We start from the raw sequence: 22,006 nt of genomic DNA, 5'->3' as shown, positions 1-22,006 counted from the left end.
AGAAAACTGTGGAATATTTTTCATGGGACAACCCCTTTGAAGGGGTATTCCAGTTAGTGCAGCGCTCGGCTTTCACTTGCGCTCCTGCAGAAATGAATGGAGTAGTGGCACACATTTCCAGCCAGTCGCTCCGTCCATTTCAGGGGGCTCCACAGGTTACGGGGACCCAGTTCTCGTGATCAGTGGGGGTCCCACCGATCTGATAGTTATATCCTGTGGATAGGAGATTACCTGTTATATTGAAAGGGAACTTAGATTCTGAGCCCCATTGGGGACAGCTTGACGCTAATGTCTGTAAAGCGCTGCGGAATATAGTAGCGCTATAGAAGTGAGTATAATTAATAAATATAACCGGAATACCACTTTAATGAGTTACGTATTTGCAATGTATACAGTATTCCATTTGATCAGCACTAAAAATAAAGGACAATGATGTCATTTAGTACAACACTAATGACCGCTCATCAATATATGATCGATGGGGGTCCGACTCCCAGCACCCCTGCACTCTGTCAGAAGAAGCAGCAAAGCTGCGTAGAATACCTTGGCCTCTTTCTAGGCCTTAGACGCCTCGTTCGCCCATCACACGGCCTAGGCGCAGCTCAAGTGAATTGGCCTGGGCTGCAATAACAAGTGTGAGGAATATTGATTATTATTTAAAGGGATTCTGCAGTTTGCTTAACCTGATGATCTATCCATCTGACCGGCGGGGGTCTGACACCCGGGACCCCCGCCGATCAGCTGTATGAGAAGGCAGCGGTGCTCCAGCAGCGCTGTGGCCTCCTCACTGTTTACTGCTGGCCCAGTGACGTCACGACTAGTATTAACTGGCCTGGGTGGGGCTAAGCTCCATTCAAGTGAACAGAGCTTAGCCGCGCCCAGGCCAATTGATACTAGTCGTGACGTCACTGGGCCAGCGGTAAACAGTGAGAAGGCCACGGCGCTGCTAGAGCGCCGCTGCCTTCTCACACAGCTGATCGGCAGGGGTCCCGGGTGTCAGACCCTCGCCGGTCAGAGGATAGATCATCAGTTTAAACAAACTGCAGAACCCCTTTAATGTCAGCCATGTTCTCACAGCAGCCATCTGCTGTCTGATGGCAGAGGGAGGAGCACCGCAGGGGGTCCTGGCTTCAAACAAGCCACTCGCTTACACATAGCACCTACTTCAGCCAGCTAATGGAACAGGAAAACTTCTCTGCAGGGAATCTACGCCATTCACCACTTCAATCAAATAGACATCATGGAATCAGCGATTCATAAGGAATTATGTATCGCCCGTCCATCACAGGCATAAACCAGATACATATTTGTGTCCCTGTGGCCACGATGAACAGGCCCGTGGTCATAGTTTGGTGGTGGGATGCCGGGGGGGGGGGGGGGGAGATATACATATCTCCCCACAGAAACCAAATAACGGTACCATTCTTGGACTCTACTGGTACCCGAAACACAGGCGGATCCATTGGTCCCAGAACCACCTCCCTGCGACATTCTGATCTGGAGCCATGAGCCCTAATCGGTTTTGTGACTCATTTGCTGCCAGCCCCAGAAGAGGGGGAGTGGACCCCTCCCAGAGGTCGGTAGTGGAGGGGCCGGCTACAGGTCAAAAGGCTTGTGCTAGCAAGCGGGCGCGTCTTTTCTCTGAAGGGGGGTTCCCATCGTGCCATGTGTTTAGAGGGACCTGCAAACTGCTGACATCACTGCCTCCCATGTGACTACAGCTAAAGACTCATCACAACCCAAAGGACTCATATACCTGGTAAACTGACTTTTGTTCTGCTTAACCCTGGTTGTACCCTATCATCTGTGTTTGTAACCTCAGACCACTGTATATATTCTTTGTGTGTATAGTGTTATGTTTAGTGAGCCGTAAATATATAATTTAATCTTGTGCTGTTCTGGTATCTCGATCACGAATCCCCTTGTCCGTGTTACGGCATAGTTATACGCTACTGAGGGTTGGTTTCTCACCCTATATAATCCAGTTAGCGGACCAGGTTTATATCAAACGAGAAGCTGGTGGCAGTCTTTCCGGGCTGAGGAAGCGCTGTTTCACTAGGGCAGTGAAAAGGCTCCCTCAGCTTGTTGCCTCTCTGTGCCCGTGTGGACAGGAGGAGTCTGTGAACACTGTACCAAGCTGACCTTATCTGCTCCTCAGGGACAGTGTAACGTCACGCCTTGGTAACAAGTGACTATACCGTATCTCACTGGCTCTACGTATTTGACGCCCGGCGGCAGCGAGGTGCGGTATTCGTCACACCAAGGATAGCCACTACACAATCAGCGGCGCTGTGCTGTCAACAGAGTGGAGCGCCGCGGCCTCTTCAAACAGACGATCAACGGGGGGATTCCGGGAGTCAGACCCCCACCCATCAGATACTGATGACCTATTCTGAGGATAGACTATTAATATCATACTCCTGGGTGACCCCTTTAAGTGATGGTTGGAAGAAGTGGCACAAAAAAGTTAATTCTTACTTTCTTCAATCTTCCATTTAGGCGGTGACAGAAACGACGCAGGAGCTCAGAAATAAAGGAAGCGCGTCGGCTATATATCACCTAAATTGCACAATTTTAATACACAGTGTGTGTGAAGTCACATTAAAGCAGGCTGCCAATAATAGCCGGCTTCAGATACTGATATAATCAATTTACACTTATGTTCTCCAGCGCTAAGTGTATTAATAGTAAATGTGATCGTTAGGAGTGATTTGTCTGCAGGTAATGTGGAGAGGTAACTCCCCATGGTGCCGGCGCGGTGACATCTCCTCATAGAGATACATTGTTGTCTGCTAATCTAAAACGCGCCGTTATTAGAAGCAGCACAGTTTCCATGGCAACACTGAGTCATAAACCTTTGGTGGGTGTTTGGGTCTTTTTGCCTCAAGAAATAGCATCTGGTTTGGCAAAAAGCTGTTGTTTTAAGGGAGGAAAGGAAAAAAAAAAAAAAACAGGAGCAAGTGCAGAACGTATGCAATGGACTATGTATTTTGTCTTGAGAGGCAATTTTTTTTTCAAAAAGTTTTTAAATAGCTTGAAAAGTTCGAAGAAAAAAAATTGTTTCAAGTGTCACGGCAAAAAGTGAATCTGCAGGATCGGGACATAGCTCTAGATGAAAAGGCGACTAACGCGGAAAGCAGTACCAACATAATGCTCAGCAGATTTAATATATACAGCATAGACAAAATAACGAAAAACATACATTGTGCCTTTTAGCCTTTTGTTATACACATGTATAAATATGCATCACAGGAGCCCGACCAATCCCAATCGCAGGAGCGGAGGAAAGCAGTTCCAAAAGTGATTATATATATGTATAAAGGACTGTGCAAAGGATATGGGCAAGGGAGGAAAAATGCTGCAAAGTAAAAGTACTCGAGAAGATAAAAGTGATAATAGTTTATTTTTTACCATTAATTAACAAAATGCCAAGTGAATGAACAAAAGAAATCTAAATCTAATCAATATTGTGGAACAAAAGTCAGTTTACCAGGTAAGGAGTCCTTTGGGTTGTGATGAGTTCTTAGCTGTATTCACATGGGAGGCAGTGATGTCAGCAGTTTGCAGGTCCCTCTAAACACATGGCACGATGTGACCCCCCTTGAGAAAAAGACACGGCCGCTTGCAGGCACAAGCCTTTTAACCTGTACCCGGCCCCTCCCCTCCCGGCCTCTGGGAGGGGTCCACTCACCCTCTGCTGGGCTGGCAGCGCATGAGCCACAAAACCGATTAGGGCTCATGGCTCCAGATCAGAATGTCGCAGGGAGGTGGTTCTGGGACCAATGGATCTGCCTGGGTTCCGGGTACCAGTAGAGTCCAAGCATGGTACCGTTATTTGGTTTCTGTGAAGAGATATATAGCTCCCCTCCCTGGCATCCCACAACCAAACTATGAGCACGGGCCTGTTCATCGTGGCCACAGGGACACAAATATGTATCTGGTTTATGTCTGTGATAGACGGGCGATTCATAATTGCTTATGAATCGCCGGTTCAATGGTGTCTGATAATGTTCATTGAACTAGGGAATGGCCTAGACCCTCTGCAGAGTTATTTCCTGTTCTATTAGCTAGGTTCCTGGCTAGCTGAATGGAGGTGAGAAATTGTAAACAACAGTGGCCTGCTAGAGGTTCTATGCCATTTGGCTGGGCATTGAAGCAGGGCCCCCCTTTGAAGTCTCAAACCTCTGCTATCTAACAGCTGATGGCTGGTGTGGGAACATGGCTGACACAAAATAATAATCCATATTCCTCACAGGTGTGACCGCCCTTCAGTATCAGTTCTTCTAGGCCCACCTGAAGACAGTTATTGAAGGAACCCAGCAGGAAGGTTGTTGCAGATCTTCTGTGGATCTAGGCTTGCTCAAATCCTTCTGTTTCTTCATGTAATCCCAAACAGATTGGATGATATTGAGATCTGTGAAGGCCATATCAAAGCCTCCAGGACTACTACTTCTTTACGCTGGAAATAGTTCTTAATGAAATAGGCTGTATGTTTGGGGTCAATATGCTCCTGCAGAATACATTTGGAGCCATTCAGACACCTCCCTGATGGAGAAGTATCTGTCAGTATTTCTCAGCATAAACTTCTCAACATTAAGGCCTCATGCACATGGCCGTACTGTGTTCTGCAGTCCGCAAATTGCGCATACTCAAAACACGGATAGAGGCCATGTGCGTTCCTCATTTTGCAGAACGGAAGGTCTGGCCCTCAATAGACCAGTCCTATCCTTGTCCATGTTATGGATCAGAATAGGATATGTTCTATTTTTCTGTGCAGGGCCGCAGAACGGAGGTAACGGAGTGCTTTTCGCATCTTTTGTGAACCCATGGAACTGAAAGGGTCCGCATCCCCAAACTTGGAAGGACCCTCCACCATGCTTCACTGTTGCCTGCAAACGCTCTATCGTGCTGCCCTCCAGTCCTTCAGCGAATAAACTGCTTTCTGTTAATTCAAATATTTTTGACTCACTGGTCCAGAGCACCTGCTGCCATTTTTATGCACCCCAGTTCCATTCTTGTGCATAGTTAAATTGTTTGGTCTTGATTCCACATTAAAGGCTTTTTGGCCACAATACTTCCACGAAGACCACTTTTGGCCAGACTTCCCCAAATAGTAGATGGGTGAAGATGGTCCCATTGTCTCTCCCAGCTCTGAATAGATGGCACTGATGGACATCTTCCGATTTTGAAGGGGAGTAAGCATGACAAGTTTCCTTGGCCAACCACTGTGTCTACAGTCCTCAGCGTCGCCCCATTTCTTGTGCTTCTTCAAAAGAGCTTGAACAGCACACCCTAAAACCCCAGCCTGCTTTAAAATCTTTACCTGGGAGAGACCTTGCTGATGCAGTATTACTACCTTGTGTCTTTGTTGCTGTGCTCTGTCTTGACATGGTGCATAGACTGCAACATGAAACTGTCTTCCATAACCTCACCTTTGTAGCAGAGTTTGGCTGTTCCTCACCCAGCTTTAAGCTGCAGAGCTGTTAATTACTGTATTTCAACCTACATATGGAAATGAAAATCCCAAAATCCGACTTTGCACAAGTGTACCTAGAAGAACTGATGCTGTTCTGAAGGCAAAGTGTGGTTCTGCCAAATACGGATTGGATTTCGATTTCTCTTTTGTTCGTTCACTTTGCATTTTGTTAACTGACAAAAATAAACTATTAACACTTGAAAGCATTCTTACCTTGCACCATTTTTACCACCGCTGCCTAAAACTTTTGCACAGTACTGTACTGTATCTACAGGTGAAACTCGAAAAATTTGAATATCGTGCAAAAGTCCATTTATTTCAGTAATGCAAAATAAAAGGAATTGCATTAATGCAGCTTGAAATTAGAATTTTGTGAAAATGTTCAATATTCTAGGCTCAAAGTGTCACACTCTAGTCAGCTAATTAGTCCATACCCCCTCAGCAAAGGGGACCTCAAAATTGTGACTATGGGGTTTTATAAGCTGTAAGCCATAATCATCCAAATTATAACAAATAAAGGCTTGAAATATCTCGCTTTGCCTGTAATGAGTCTCATATATTAGTTTTACCTTTTAAGTTGGATTACTGAAATAAATGAACTTTGCACGATATTCTAATTTTTCCAGTTTCACTTGTATCTATATTTGATGGGGCATCATGGTATGGGGCCAATGGGGGTACTTTGATGCCTTATGGCCTGGAAACGCCAATCAATGAGGAAATAATGAATTGTAACATGTATGTAAACATTTTACAGGAGAATGTGAGGGTGGCGCATCCATGACCTCAAGATGATGGGTGATGCAAAAAGACAATAACCGCACAAGTAAATCAACTAAAGAATAGATGAAAACAGTAGATTTGTGTTCTGAGTACTTGTTCAGCAGACAGCCATTCTTTTAGGCCTCTTAGGTGTCAGTTTGAAGGGGTTATCTGAGATATTTCTATTGATGGCCTATCCTCAGGATACGTCATCAATATTTGATTGTGGGGGTCCGACTTCCGGCACTCCCACCGGTCAGCTGTTTAAATAGGCCGCGGTGCTCCGTTAAACGCTGTGGACTTTTCACAACTTACCAAGCACAGCGCTGTACATTGTATAGTGGCCATGCTTGGTATTGCAGGTCAGCCCCATTCACTTGAATGGGACAGAGCTGCGCATAAACCATGTGACCAACGAACTTAACATCACTGGCCTAGAAATAGGCTGCAGTGCTCACCGGAGCACTGTTGCCTTCTTAAACAGTTGATCGGCGGGGTGCAGGGAGTCAGACCCCCACGAACAGATATCGATTATGTATCCTGAGGATAGGAAATCTATATCAAAATCTCAAACAACCGCTTTAAGGGAAAAAAAAAAAAAAATGAAAATCTTAACTCTTTGCACCTGCATGAATACAACATACCTTTGCCAGTGCCGTCTGCTTAAACATGCGGGTAATCATGCCCATGACCTGAATGAAGGGGCTCCCGGAATCTGAAGGTGCCGATTCTGGACATCTCATTAGTCTTTCCCATTCTTCAAAACTTTGATTCATTTCCTGTAAGGAAAGAAAAAAAAGCAGGAGGTGACGACAAGATATTAATTCAATAATAATATATACAGGAAAGAGTGATGACAGTAAATATGGAATTTCACATTTATTTATATTCCGGAAATGACTTACTAACTGATAAAATGATGTCAATTTTAATTGAATCCATCAAGCACTGTACAAATTTGGTACAGGAGCATGTGCCAGTCTTTGCCAGATTTATCCCCCATAGCACTGCCTAAGCCACATTCTCTTGCACAGCCCTTGGCCACATTTACCATTCAGAGGCAAAAGTGCAGCCACTAGGAACACACATCAGCGACCTGGTAAAACTACCTCCCCTATTATAGAGCTCTGAATCACTAGAAAGGGAGTCCTCCATTCAGGACCCTGCTTCTACAAGCCAAAGAGAAGGGTGGCTACAAAGAGCGTGGTGAATCAATCAGAATATGAGAAAGTACCTAATTGCTGTCTGATGTGTATACATATATACCTTGAGTGATTTTTTACTGTATCGTCATCTGTGACGTTTTATCCTTATGTTATTTAATTTCTGTACAACTTACGTATCTTGTACGATATTTTAATCATTTTAATATGATAATTACATCAATAAAGTGATTTGTTTTGAGCAACTTTCCAGATATTGAGTGCCATATCTCCATTATTATATAAATGGCTACAAAGAGCGTCTCTCGCCCTGGAGGACCCTACACTTCAGTTCATTACATAGAGAGGCCATTGAATTCGACAGTATCTGTGCAATGCTTCATTTCTCTTGTGGTGCTGCTGCTTGGGAACGGAACTCCTACAACCACATAAAGTAGTGGTGATCCCCAGAGCTAAAGAACCAGTGATCGGATTCAGGGGCGGACTGGAAACTTAAAGTGGCCCCAGGTTGTAGAAAAGTCCAAATTGACTGAAGACGGGTCAATAAAAGTAGGCAGGGACAGCAATATTAGGTGGATCCTGCAATACCATAATGAAGCACAAAATACCGCCCCAGCAGAACCAAATATCAAAGTGCAGCACAAAAGACTGCCGCCCTCGCCACAAGACGGCGACACGGTTGAGTTCAGGAGGGCACCTGCAGCCTTTGGCCAAGTGTTTGATGATCCTAGCATTAATTAATTAATGCTGAGAGAATCAGATCATTATGTACCCACCAGGTGGCCGTGAGGAGGGCTTGAGCTGCCCCATGGGCCCACCAGGAAATTTCCCTGTAGGGTCTATGGCCAGTGCACCCCTGATTGGATTATTGTTCGGTGACCCTTCTATGAAGCCCCTGCTGATCAGACAAGTCACCTATACCGTTAAGGGAGGATAAGTTGTCTAAGTGGAACAACTGCTTTAATTCTCCACCTCTCCTGAGAATGAATACAAGTCTGCAATGTGGCCCCGCCATGGTATTTACCTGCAGTGCGGTACCCAGGTAACCCACTGCAAAAAAGGGTCCACAGGGCGGCTCCATCTCCAGGATCCTCTCCCCATTCCACCATGATTCACCACCAAGTAAGGAATACCCCTTTATGGGCCTCTCTCTGTTATCCGGTACACACAGTGGACCCTACGAACGACCACCAATTTTGCCAGGAGAAAGATGAACGCAATCAAGGTGGTTTCTGCTCCAACGTAAAGTTGATCAAAGGAGTCCAAACAGCTGGTCCCCACCGTCATCAATTCCGAGAGGATCCACAAAAAACTGGAGCAACGGCCAGGGCCACTAAGGAATTAAGTAAAAAAAAAAAACCTGGAGGAGGATCTCATAACTGAACCAGATATAGTCGTCTGACGAGAGGGACTAGAGGAGGAAAAAACGCGATTCCTCCCCGCCAACCTAATAAATCAATAGGGAGAAAATGAGTCTCAGTGCAAATCTAATTACTTAAAGGGATTAGACGGCATCGAGTACATTCAGATCAGCCTCATTTTTAACCGTCGGCACAGGGTTTTCTGGGAATTTTAATTCGATCTAAATAAGGAAACAAGCTGTGAATCTCTATTTAACATGCACAGTACCCAAGGGGTAAAGAGCTGGTAATACTACCCCCATCGATCATTCTGACAGCCGTTTCATCATTTCTGCAATAATTCTTTTTTTTTATATCATTTGACAGTGAAAGTCACCAAATAAACTTCATATTTTGCCCTGAAAACGGGAGTAGATAGAGAATCCCGACTGAAAGTGCTGCTCGGTGACTTCTACTATATCAAGGGATTTTTATCAAAGGGTCTGAAGGAGTCATTCTTCGAGGAGGGCTGACCCCACAATCAGCAGCGACACCGAATCCTCAGTACAAGCTCCATTATCAGGCACAGGCGCAGCTGGATGAACAGCCAATGTGCCACACGGCCACCGCACTTTAGGGTAGGGCTATACGACAACAATTGTGGAGAGGCGAAAGGGTACACCTACAGTGCAACGTGTCACGCAACATTTACGTCGCATGAATGGCGTGCAACATTTTCTGTAATAATAGTCTATGGTGTCGCACTGTGACAGTTGCACAAAAATCCAACTTGGATGGATTTTCGTGCAACTGTTGTGTCGCAGTCTCAGCTTGTCACGGTGCGACACTATAGACTATGATTAGGCTTCATAGATCCGAAGTCGATTCGTTCAAAAACTTCAATGTCAATGCAGTTTCCATACATCATTAAAATGTATTGGCTCCGTGGAGCGAAAGTTCATCGCGCAAGGCTTCGGTGAAACACTACTTCATTCATACCTGCGTATTTATAAACAATTTAACCATGGGAAACCAAAGTGGGCTTTGGTATTGGCTGGTTCCTCTGTACCAAAGCCCACTTCGGAATCCTGGTTATCCAGAAATTGATCACGATGACCTACCCTCAGGGGTCTGACTCGCGGCACCTCTGCCAATCAGCTGTTTCAGCAAGCCGCTGCGTTCACTGCAGGGGGCTCCCAGCAGCTTATCAAGCACAGCGCCGTATAACGTACAATGGCTGTGCTTGGTATTGCAGCTCTGCCCCATTGACTTGAATGGGGCTGAGCCATGTGACCGATGAACGTAACATCACTGGCCTAAGAAGAGGCCGAAGCATTCACTGAACACCCGACCTCTTCTAGAAAATGATCAGCAGAAGTCCCGAGTGTCAGAGAGGATAGGTCATCAATAGTGTTGAGCGAACTTGCGATTTGCAAGAATTTCTAAGAATTCCGTAATGGATTCCATTACCACGAACCATAACGGAATTCTATGACGGCATGCACCACAGAAGCCTAAAAGAGGAATTCCGTATTGAATTCCGTCATAATAGACGGAATGCCTTTTTTAGTCTCCCTTGGAGCATGCAGTTATAGAATTCTGTTATGGTCCCCGGTAACGGAATCCATTACGGTATTCTTAGATATAAGGCTACTTTCACACTAGCGTTCGGGGCTCCGCTTGTGAGTTCCGTTTGAAGGCTCTCACAAGTGGCCCCGAACGGATCCGTCCAGCCCTAATGCATTCTGAGTGGATGCGGATCCGCTCAGAATGCCTCAGTCTGGCACTGTTTGTCCTCCGCTCAGCAGGCGGACACCCGAACGCAGCTTGCAGCGTTCGGGTGTCCGCCTGGCCGTGCGGAGGCAAACGGATCCGTCCAGACTTACAATGTAAGTCAATGGGGACAGATCCATTTGAAGATGACACAGTATGGCTCAATTTTCAAACGGATCCGACCCCCATTGACTTTCAATGTAAAGTCAAAACGGATCCGTTTGCATTATCATGAACAAAAAAAAAATTTTTTTTTTTTTTGTTCATGGTAATGCAAACGGATCCGTTCTGAACGGATCTAAGCGTTTGCATTATAGGTGCGGATCCGTCTGTGCAGATACCAGACGGATCCGCACCTAACGCAGGTGTGAAAGTAGCCTAAACCCGAACGCCGAACTTGCAAAATTCAAGTTCGCTCAACACTAGTCATCAATATACAGTATGTTACCAAATAACCTATTTCATTTTGGATGTACAGTGCCATGCAGACCTATGCATCTCCATGGTAACAGACAACAAACGAATCCCGTGTAGTCTGATATTTCAGTCTTGCTTTACTCCATTTCTTCCCAATTTTGTGCAAACGCACGCTTACTAAGATACCAAGTGGTAGAGTGATGAAGAAGGACAAGACTAGAGGTTACCATGGACTGGACTAGAGCTGCAAAAGCAAAAAATAAGGAAATTAAGATATACTGCAAATTTAGATGAATCGGTACAATAAGAAGAACGGCGGTGAAGGTGGACAAACTTGTCGCTTCCATCTTACTGCAGAATACAACTGGTGATGGGGCCAGGGAGAACGGCCATGTGGGACAGGATTTCCAAGCGGCTCCTAATAACCAAAGCTGCGTGTACAAGGAAGGCACTACGACATATACTGGAGGTCATCCTACCGAGTACAGTATGTTCATAGTAAACCCCGTGTTCATAGAAAGACTGCAAATAAAACTTTTCTATGTGAAAAATGAACTTTCATTACAAACAGAAAAAAAATTGACGTGTTTTACTTTGTGCAAAGCGTAAGGGAGGAATGTTTTATCTTACCGCCACACACACTCCTGTAATGATGCCTAAGCCTCATGCACGGTCATGCAAGTGGGCTACTATTTCTCTATCAGGCACACAGTCAGACGCATAATCCCGTATTGATGCAGCAGATTCATGCACAGCCAGACACACTCCAGCGCAGATGAAAGAATGATAACTCCAAATGTGTCCACGCTCCCTGACTTATCTACCGGAGGAGCCTGAAGTCACACACACCGCTATCCACATATACACTGAGCCCCACAGCACTGATGTATCTGCCGTCCACAGGCAATATAGAAGAGCAAGAAACCTAGAGACAGGATCCACGTTATATTCACGGCAACTAAAGTCAAATGGTTCTTCGTGTTATAACACCACGCAACAAAAAAAAATATAATAACTTTTCGTCTGCTACTGGGCAAAAACCATTTGTCCTATACTAAATCGAGTGTGCGGATTACAAATCCAAAGTCAGAATTGTTGTAACACGTCACAAAATTTTGCTATGCATAAGTAGGCCGAAGGGTACTTTCACATTAGCGGCAGGGTACTCCGGCAGGCTGTGCATGCAGTACTTTTAGTCTGGCTGCCCCTCGCCGTGCACTGCGGTGCCGCCGCCGGAACTCGGCCCCCACCCCCATTATAGTTAATGGGGACGGAGCAGCAGTCCGGGGGCACACGTGAACTAGCGGCCGGACAGATCGGACAGGCTGCCGAAGTCCCCTGCCGCTAGTGTGAAACTAGCATAAATAAATTAAGCACTTGGAAAGCATTGAATAATTTTGAACAGAACGATTTTTACTCCAACAATTTCCTGATCTACATCAAAGTTTGCGTAGTAAACAGTGCATGAAAATGTAATGGAATAACAAAATTTCAAAAAGTCTCGTTTTTCAGTTTAAAAGTCTTACTTGAGCCAGGCCCAGTACTGTTGAAAGTGCTTCAGGCATCTGCTTTGCCTTTGTGAACGGTCATATTAACCCATTGCAAAAACCAGCAGTAGTACGCCATCATGTTGTGATTCCAGCGGCCTTGATACCTGTTCTCCATTGTAGAAATATCTTTATGGAACCGCTCTCCATGTTCGTCACTTACGTGTCCCAAATTGGGTGGGAAAAAGTCAAGATGGGAAGGTAAGAAATGCACTTTCAATGACATTCGGCAGCCAAGTTGTTCATGTGCTGTAAAGCATGTTGTCTACTAATTCAGCAGAGTTTACAGCTCGTCTGTTCCCAAGGAAGTTCTGCACTACGAGCACAAACGCATCCAAAGCTGCAAGTTCCAGAGGGTTGAGTTTTGTTCTGAATGTGTCATCATGCAATAGTTTGTTAATTTCGGGGGCAATAAAAATTCCTGCCTTTATTTTAGCATCAGTTTTAAGAGTGTTAAACTTCACCTTCAAATACTGGGAACCATTTCCATCACGATCAAGGGCAATTACAACATTTTTTCATTAAACCAAGTTTAATGTGAAGTGGTGGAAGATAAACTTGAAGTGGATCGACCAGTGATTTGTGTTGTACATTGTACTGACCAACTGTGTGCTTGACTCTGAGAGGCCACTGTCTCATTTTGTAATGATTGTTGTCATCACGACTGTTCCATAGGCACAAGAAACACATATGCTTTGTGTACCCTAACTGTAGGCCAAGCAGCAGTGCTACCGCTTTCAGGTCAGCACAAACTTTTCCATTTATGTTCTGAGCATTTGATCATTTTCAAAATTAACTCCATAGAAGCATGGGTCTCTTTCATTCCAACCGCATGAGCCAATGGAACAGATGGTTTTTCGTTACCATTGTGCAACAAGACAGCTTTCAAACTTGTATCCTAGAGTCTATGAATAGCCACCATTCATCGGGAACATGTGCACCATCTAACTCCATCATAAGACCATTTACATCAGTACAGAAACAGACATCGCTTTCCATTGCATAGTATGCAGCTAACTTGGGGTGTCGATGACAAAAGTGTGAAGTTGTGGTGCCTCGTTGTAGCAAATTCCATTCCTGAAGTCTAGAAGCTAGCAGTTCTGACTTTTCTTTAGATAATGACAGATCTCTTACCAGATCATCTAAATCTGATTGGCTCAGCAAGTGCGGCTGACCCTCCAGTTGTTCTGGATCAGGAAATACATTGTGACAATCAACATCATCTTCTTCATCAGGATCAGGATCAGGATCGTCTGTTTCAATTGCCGTTCCTGCGGTGGGAGGGGCAGGCACTGGATTCTCTACATCGTGTGGTACTGGTTTATGAGCAGACTCAGAGTCAGGATACACAAATTGTGACTTGTTTCTCTTTGAATATCCGGCGATTTTAGTCATGCAAAAGTAACGGTCTGAATGGTGATTTTTCTGCTCACGCGAAACCATAGGCACTGCAAAAGCCATTCCTTTCCTTTTACCATTCAACCACTGCGTTAGCCCAGAGTAACACACAGTGCAACAAACATGAGCTGCCCAGCTTTTGATCTCCAATTTTACAGTCAAAGTAATACTTGTAGAAAGACGCAGTGCTCCAGACTTAAAAAAAATACCTAGTAGCCATTGGCTCCTGAACTGAAAAATTTAGGAGCCAAATTAAATTTTTAGTCGCCAAATTGAAACCGAATCAAAATTTTGGTATCCTGACAACGCTACGCCGATCAGATTGGCGTAGGGTTGTTTCGATACCGAAATTTTGATTCGCTTTCGTCACCATAAAAAAGTATTGCGATACTCAATACCGCGCAAAAAAAAAAAAAAAAAAAGCCGCGTTCATTTTGCATTTTATAAAACGTTCGGCCCATAATAGAACAGTCCTATGCTATTTTTTGGGGTGACAAAAAAAATGGCGAATGCTCACCGCATAGGAGATATTTTTTAATAATTTAATAGTTAGGACTTTTTGGACGCAGCGCTATGCAATATGTTTATTTATTTATTGTTTATATATTTTATATGTAAAATTGGGAAAGGGGGGGATTTAAACTTAATATTTTAGGGTAACTTCACACTAGCGTTTTTCTTTTCCGGCATAGAGTTCTGTCCTAGGGGCCCTATACCGGAAAAGAACTGATCAGTTATATCCCCATGCAATCTGAATGGAGAGTAATCCGTTCAGTTTGCATCAGGATGTCTTCAGTTCAGTCATTTTGACTGATCAGGCAAAAGATAAAACAGCAGCATGCTACGGTTTTATCTCCGGCAAAATAACTGAAGACTTGCCTGAATGCCGGATCCGGCATTTTTCCCCATAGGAATCTATTCGTGCCAGATCCGGCATTCAAAATACCGGAATCCAGGATCAGTCCTTCCGCATGTATCTTTTTAAAAATGTGTAAAAAGATACAAGACGGATCCGTCTGTCCGCATGACAAGCAGAGAGATGGATTCGTTCTTGCAATGCACTTGTGAGACGAATCAGCATCCGGATGCATCTCACAAATACTTTCAGTCACATCCAGATCGGCGGATCCGGCAGGCAGTTCAGACGACGGAACTGCTTGCCGGATCACACTGCCGCAAGTGTGAAAGTAGCCTTAGTGTTTGTGTGTTTTTTTTTTTAACTTACTATTAGCCCTCTTAGGGGCTGGAACCCTTGTCCTATTCACCCTTAGGCCCCTTTCACACGGGCAAGATTTCTGCGCGGGTGCAACGCGTGAGGTGAATGCATTGCACCAGCACTGAATCAGGACCCATTCACTTCTATGGGGCTGTGCACATGAGCGGTGATTTTCACGCATCATTTGTGCGTTGCGTGAAAATCGCAGCATGCTCTATGTTGTGCGTTTTTCACGCAATGCAGGCCCCATAGAAGTGAATGGGGCTGCATGAAAATCGCAAGCATCTGCAAGCAAGTGCGGATGCGGTGCAATTTTCACGCATGGTTGCTAGGATGAAAGTCTATTCACTATATTATTTTCCCTTATAACATGGTTATAAGGGAAAATAATAGCATTCTTAATACAGAATGTTTAGTAGGTGGTCAATATAATAAACATTATATACACCCCAGTATAATAAACAATGGTGGCGCTGTGCCCCCCCCCCCCAATATAATAAACATTGGTGGCGCAGTGTGCCCCTCCAATATAATAAACATTGGTGGCGCAGTGGGCAGTGCCAATGAGGGTTAAAAAAAAAAAAATTAAATAAAATTAACTCACCTCCTCCAATTGATCGCGTAGCAGCCGGACTCCTGTTCTTTCTTCAGGACCTGTCAAAGGCAGGGCTGTGGAGTCGGTAGATAAATGTTCCGACTCAGACTCCTCAGTTTTATGTACTTCCGACTCCGACTCCGACTCCCCGACTCAGACTCCTCTGTATTAATATGCGAATGTATTTTATACATTCCTTGAGGGAAAGAAACGCAACCTACCACAGGACTACTGGCTGGGAAGCTGCTTTCTCCTTTGTGTGCTGATCTTCTGCTGAAGATAGGGCAGTGGGAGGATCCAGGAAGGGGCATTTATTCTAAAACATGATTTTCCTAGGAGAATCCCATAGTCATGTTTAAAGTTTAAGCTAACAATCGGAGTTTACAAGTTTTTATAGCCTTAGCTAAATGACAGCAGTTTTTCCAATGGTTTACAGCTTCAGTCTTGAACTATTGGCCCTCCATTCCCTTCACTTATACAAGTGTCTCACTCTCTAGTCCTGCAAAAAACATATTTTTTTTAATCCCTTATCAGTGAGAGGCTAGGTTACACATGGACGCTGCGTTCCCTGTAAAAGCAGAACACAACACTATGGAAAGTATAAGTATTGCAGCTCCTAATTGTGCGTTGCGTGCACTGCGCCACCAATGAAGAAAACTGACCTGTTAATACAAATACAGGAGGCAGGTGCCGGAACCAAATAGCCCGGCACCCGACCTCTATGACAGGGAGCTGCGATCCGCTGCAGTTAACCCCTCAGGTGCCGCTCCCTGTCATAGAGGTCGGGTGCCGGCTATTTGATTCCAGCGCCCGCCTCCTGTATTTGTATTAACAGGTCAGTTATCTTCATTGGTGGCGCAGTGGCCACAGCCCCTCCTCCTCCCACCTCTCTCCTTATTGGCGGCAGCAGGAGCACAGGGGGGAGGGAGAGACTCCTTCTCCTCTGCGCTGCTGAGAAGAAAATCGGCGGCAGGGAAGAGAACTATCATCTCCTGTGCCCTGCGGCTGTATTCAACGGCAGAGCTGCGGCGGAGGGTCTAGTCGCAAATGGCGACAAGACTAAAAAGTCTTGTCGCCATTTGTAAATTCTAAGTCGCATTGACGACCATTTTGGTCGCCATCTGGAGCCCTGAGACGCACTCTCTTTGTCAGATTCTTGCGCTGATCATAAGTAGTGTATTTGCCACATATGTAGCAGAAATTGTCTGGATCGTTAACACATTTACGTTTATCCATCTTAAAGGGTAACTGTCATTTATTATTTTATTTGCTAGTTTATTAGAGCCAGGCATGTATACCCGAGTTAGTCTGTCAATGATTGCCAAAAGATCTGTAATCACCTTATAATAACAACTTCCATTAATGTCCTCTGTCCCTTTCCACTGCTCCCTTTAAAAGACCATTGCTAGGGCTCATCTGTCTCCGGCTAGGAAGACGGAGGGGCGGTCCTTCACACTGCATGCCTGCATTAGGCTTCAGAGTGAGGAGGCGTGTCTCTCAGTAATCCAATCTGATTGGCTGTCAGGGAGCTGCTGGCTACAGTAAGTGTGTATGTGAAGTGAGGGAAAGCAGTTCTGGCCTCAGAGAACCGGCATAGGAGCCAACTTCAGAAGGTCCCCTCATATTGTAAAAGTTTAAACAGCCGTAACTAAGGGAAAAACTCAAGGAAAACAATGGTATGTGAAGAAACTAAAGATTGCTTTATGCATAATGCTGCTGCAGCTGTAACATATGCTAAAAAAAAATTTTTGGGGGAAAACATGACAGTTACCCTTTAAGTTTTAAAACTGATAGCACTATAACAGATCACTTTATCAAAATCTGTCCAGCTTGCCTTATATACTTACTGCTGACATCAGCCTGAGTGCGTCCGAACATGTCAGCAAAATAATTCATTATTATAAGTGAATAGGCTTTGCATGTATAACTTAAAATTTATATGTGTCAGGCAAATTCCGAGTTCATATTTGGAACCATCGCGCTCATTTTAGTATAAAATGTTTTTCTTCCAGTAGCAAAATCATTGTTGCGCGGGGTAATAGAAGTAGAATATAAGTCGTGACATTCCTCAGGGAGATGAGTGACCGGAGGTGCAGGAAAATATCCGACATAACCACTACTTTCCTCACCTATATCTAGTTATGGGAACCTGCAGAAAATGTATGAACTTATGTACCCAAAGAGGGCAGTATTATAGCAGTTATATTATTATACATAGGAGGCAGTATTATAGTAGTTATATTCTTGTACCTAGGAGCAGTATTATAGTAGTTATATTCTTGTACCTAGGAGCAGTATTATAGTAGTTATATTCTTGTACATAGGAGGCAGTATTATAGTAGTAATATTCTTGTACATAGGAGGTAGTATTATAGTAGTTATATTCTTGTACATAGGAGCAGTATTATAGTAGTTATATTCCTGTACATAGGAGCAGTATTATAGTAGTTGTATTCTTGTACATAGGAGCAGTATTATAGTAGTTATATTCCTGTACCTAGGAGCAGTATTATAGTAGTTATATTCTTGTACATAGGAGCAGTATTATAGTAGTTATATTCTTGTACATAGGAGCAGTATTATAGTAGTTATATTCTTGTACATAGGAGCAGTATTATAGTAGTTATATTCTTGTACATAGGAGGCAGTATTATAGTAGTTATATTCTTGTACATAGGAGCAGTATTATAGTAGTTATATTCTTGTACATAGGAGCAGTATTATAGTAGTTATATTCTTGTACATAGGAGGCAGTATTATAGTAGTTATATTCTTGTACATAGGAGCAGTATTATAGTAGTTATATTCTTGTACATAGGAGCAGTATTATAGCAGTTATATTCTTGTACATAGGAGGCAGTATTATAGTAGTTATAGTCTAGTATTCCCAGATTATACTAAGTATATTAGCCTGTGCTCCACCTTTAGGTACGATGAACATTTATCCCCTCTATTCAGGATAATAAAATAAATAGCATCTGGAATTGCTTTCTAAATGGAAGATTCTGCATGCTACATGTAATGTTTTATTGCTATGGTGTTGCATGTATCACTTTAAGATACCAAACAATACACTCGGGGAACGTTGTGTGGGGACCCCACCTTGGCCACGTCCTTCGGCAGATCAAAGGGTATCCGCTGCCTGATTTTGGGCGGTAGCTGGGTTAGAACCTCATTCTTCAATCGCCTGATCATGATGCTGCTTAATCGCTGGTGTAAGTCATCTAAATTGGAGGCTCCTCTGTAATCCCACTGAGTCCTATTGCCGAAATACCTTGGGGGAAGGGGATAAAAAAATATATATTTGAAAACACTTGAACACATCGCCTCTCTCAAAATTGCATGTTAAACAGTCCGCCTGCTGCAGGGTCGACAGATGAGTTAGAGAGCAATTGATAGCGGCTCTCGTTGACATGGAAGGGTTTGGCGGCATTAATGATCTCGGAGAGCCGGGGCACCTGTTATTAGAATACATTGCTTAAACACCAGCCGCATCTTTGTTGTGGAGCGTGAGATCGGGTTCCCAGAGGCCGCTTTCATCTCCTGCTGCAGAGCTCGCTGCAGACCAGTATCAGCAGCAGCCGGTGAATTCAATTACATTTTTATGGCATTTTTAGCTAAGTTGGGAAGAGCTGGGGTCTTGAATGATCCACGCAAAGCATTAACTCCTATTTAATGTGGAGCCCCAGTTACATACATTAATAGGGCGCGCAGAGCGATGGCCTCGGGCGGCGTCTTGCATAAGGGGAAGATTCCTTACAATGAAGGGAAAGTAAACCGAGGCTGAAATTCAACGTAAAAACTCCAAACAGGACTTTTTTCATGAAAAGTGATTTATTTTTTTATACAATACCAAGGCATATGTTTAACCCCTTAAGATCCAGGCCTTAAAGGGGTCATCTGGACTTTTTTATATTGATGGCCTATGCCCAGTATAGGTCCCCCGCTGTTTTGCAGTATTTCTGGAACTACAGCTCAGTCCAATGCGTGTAGTGAACGGAGCTGGTTACTGCTCCCATTCACTTCTAGCCACGCCGAGGACACGTACGTCAAAGCGTGTTAAGAGATCAAAGAGACATCAGACAAATGTTGGAGGATCGTTTCTTAGAATTCTACACTGTGCTGTTCCTCTGTTACACCTCCGGGAACTCTATAAATATACTCACAACTGGGCGTTCCCACTCCCTTTCCCCCACAGGGTGACAGGACAGTGTGTAGGGGATTAGTAACATCCAGTTTCCAGAAGGAATAACAGAGGAACAGCACAATGTAACATTCTGGGAAAACAAGCTCCAGCTTTGTCATTTTATTGGGAATATAAGTATTTAATAAAAAACAGACATGTCGGGAGAGGTGAAAGGTCCAGTTTAAGGGGTCGTCTTCTACCCTGCCAAGTTATGAATAATTCCATTCAGAATTAGATGCCTCTGGGTTGTATATCTTTCTGGAAAATCTGGGCGACAGCCGCCATGACGGGTCTCACAGGGCATTTTACACAGCTTTCCAATAGCACATTTGCCCGGTAATGCTGCAATATGAGAGTAGAAACATGGCCTGACCTGGTGAATTTGCTATTCAGTAGCCTGGGAAAGCTGGGTGACAATCACATGGCCACCAGAAGAGCTCCCACACGGCACCCGAAGAGCCGCGAATTCACCTCATAATGCAGCGATGCACGAATTACAATGTAGCCGGGCAGATCTATCGTACAGCACTGAGCGAGTGGCTGACAACTACTACAGACGACACTGGGGTGTCACAAGCTGTCCCCGACTACTAAAGGAGATCTAAACTTGCCTCTCTATACAGTGATACATCCTCTGCCTTTGTATTACTGCAAACTCCTCATTACAGAAATACACATGGTGGTCGTTAAAGCTCCAGCATGATGGCCGACCGGGCGCGCCTACTCAGACTGAACCCATCGACTATCCTGACATGTCTGCTTCATTAAACACATGCATTACCCGTAAAGAAATAAATTAAAAAATAACAGAAAAATGTATTTTATAAGTCACTCCTCTTTTATTCCTCCTGGAAATGTATGACTAAATGGCCAACTGGACGTTACCCCCGGCATGTATCGGTAAACTGTGTCCACAGAGTCTCCTTACTCTCAGCACCGATGGGACTGTGTCAGGCCGTGGAAGTTAACACTCGAATGACCAGGAGGAATAACAGAGGAAGGGACCGATGCAAAATTGTAAGACAGAATGCTCTAAAGTTGACATTTTATAGCAAATTCAACAATTTACTAAGACATGTCAGGAAAGCAGACAGGTCTCCTACAAAAACTTCTGTACAGTAAAGGAGCATAAGAAAGCTGACAACTGATGCATTGGTGACCAGAGGGGTGTCAGGCAATTGAATATGCTTTTTTACATTCTAGCAGTAATAATATACTATTACCTTAAGGAACACTTTCCATTTGTGTTATTCATCGACAATTGCTTATTTTGATGTATTACTTGTCCAATTCTGGGTAACCGGGCGCTGGTCACAGGTACCACAGCGGGTGGTGCAGGGATGAGTGAGGGCATTTTTGTGCGCAAGTTTTATTTACTTTGTTTCTGGTTATTGAACTTTTATTATTTTATTTTAAACCCTGCCCAAAAATGGTCAATTAAAGGGACTTTATTACCTCCTGCCAAGAAACAGAGACTTAGCAACTGATGACTTATCCTAGCTGTAGTAAGTCTGGGCATGCTGGGAGTTGTAGTTTTGCAACAGCTGGAGAGCTTCAGGTTGGCCATCCCTGACCTGTCCTCTGGGTAGGTCATCAGCATCTCATCGGTGGTGGTCCGACACCCGGGACCCCTGTCGATCAGCTGTTTGAGAAGGCTCACTCTCTACTTACCCTTGAATAGGGCGGAGCTGCAACCACCTCAAAAAAGCTGATCAGAGGGGGTCCCGGGGGTCGGACCCCCATAGAGGAGTTACAAATAGTCAGGTCACCCCCTTTAAACCCAGCGTCAGCCTGCTAGTATCAGCATTACAGTGATCATATGACCAACAGGACGAAGACCGGGCTGTATATGTGAGAAGATAGAAAACCAGCTCGCTCCTATATAGAGGACCCAATATTCAGCTGTCTGATTGAGTAGCTTGTGCCACAAAAATACCACGGAAAAGACTTCAGGGACCTGGACGTCCCATCGTCAAAATTCGGCAGGCAGGACTAGACGAGTTAAAGGGGTGTATAAAGAAGTTTAATGTCAATTTAAAGGGGTTTTCCAGGAGTTAAAGGGAACCTGTTTTGTGTACAGAGCTCAGGACATGGGTTGCTAGATCACCGCTAGCACATCCGCAATACCCAGTC

The 22,006-nt window shown here is 44.3% G+C and overlaps 1 protein-coding gene across 2 annotated transcripts in view; it reads right to left on the bottom strand.

The window, feature by feature from the left end:
• ZRANB3 (zinc finger RANBP2-type containing 3) overlaps window positions 1–22,006 on the bottom strand; it is a 271,436-nt gene that overhangs the window by 110,399 nt on the left and 139,031 nt on the right. For both annotated transcript variants that reach the window (XM_040440742.1, XM_040440743.1), the window contains 2 exons: window positions 18,790–18,961; window positions 6,883–7,017 (listed from right to left, as the gene is read on the bottom strand). In XM_040440742.1, coding sequence (XP_040296676.1) covers window positions 6,883–7,017; window positions 18,790–18,961 — 307 coding nt within the window. The remainder of the gene's footprint in view (window positions 1–6,882; window positions 7,018–18,789; window positions 18,962–22,006) is intronic.

The sequence above is a fragment of the Bufo bufo genome, chromosome 7 (assembly GCF_905171765.1).
Source record: "Bufo bufo chromosome 7, aBufBuf1.1, whole genome shotgun sequence".
Classification (NCBI taxonomy): domain Eukaryota; kingdom Metazoa; phylum Chordata; class Amphibia; order Anura; family Bufonidae; genus Bufo; species Bufo bufo.
Note: the sequence above shows the minus strand (reverse complement) of the source record. Positions and strands in the feature narration are given on the sequence as shown.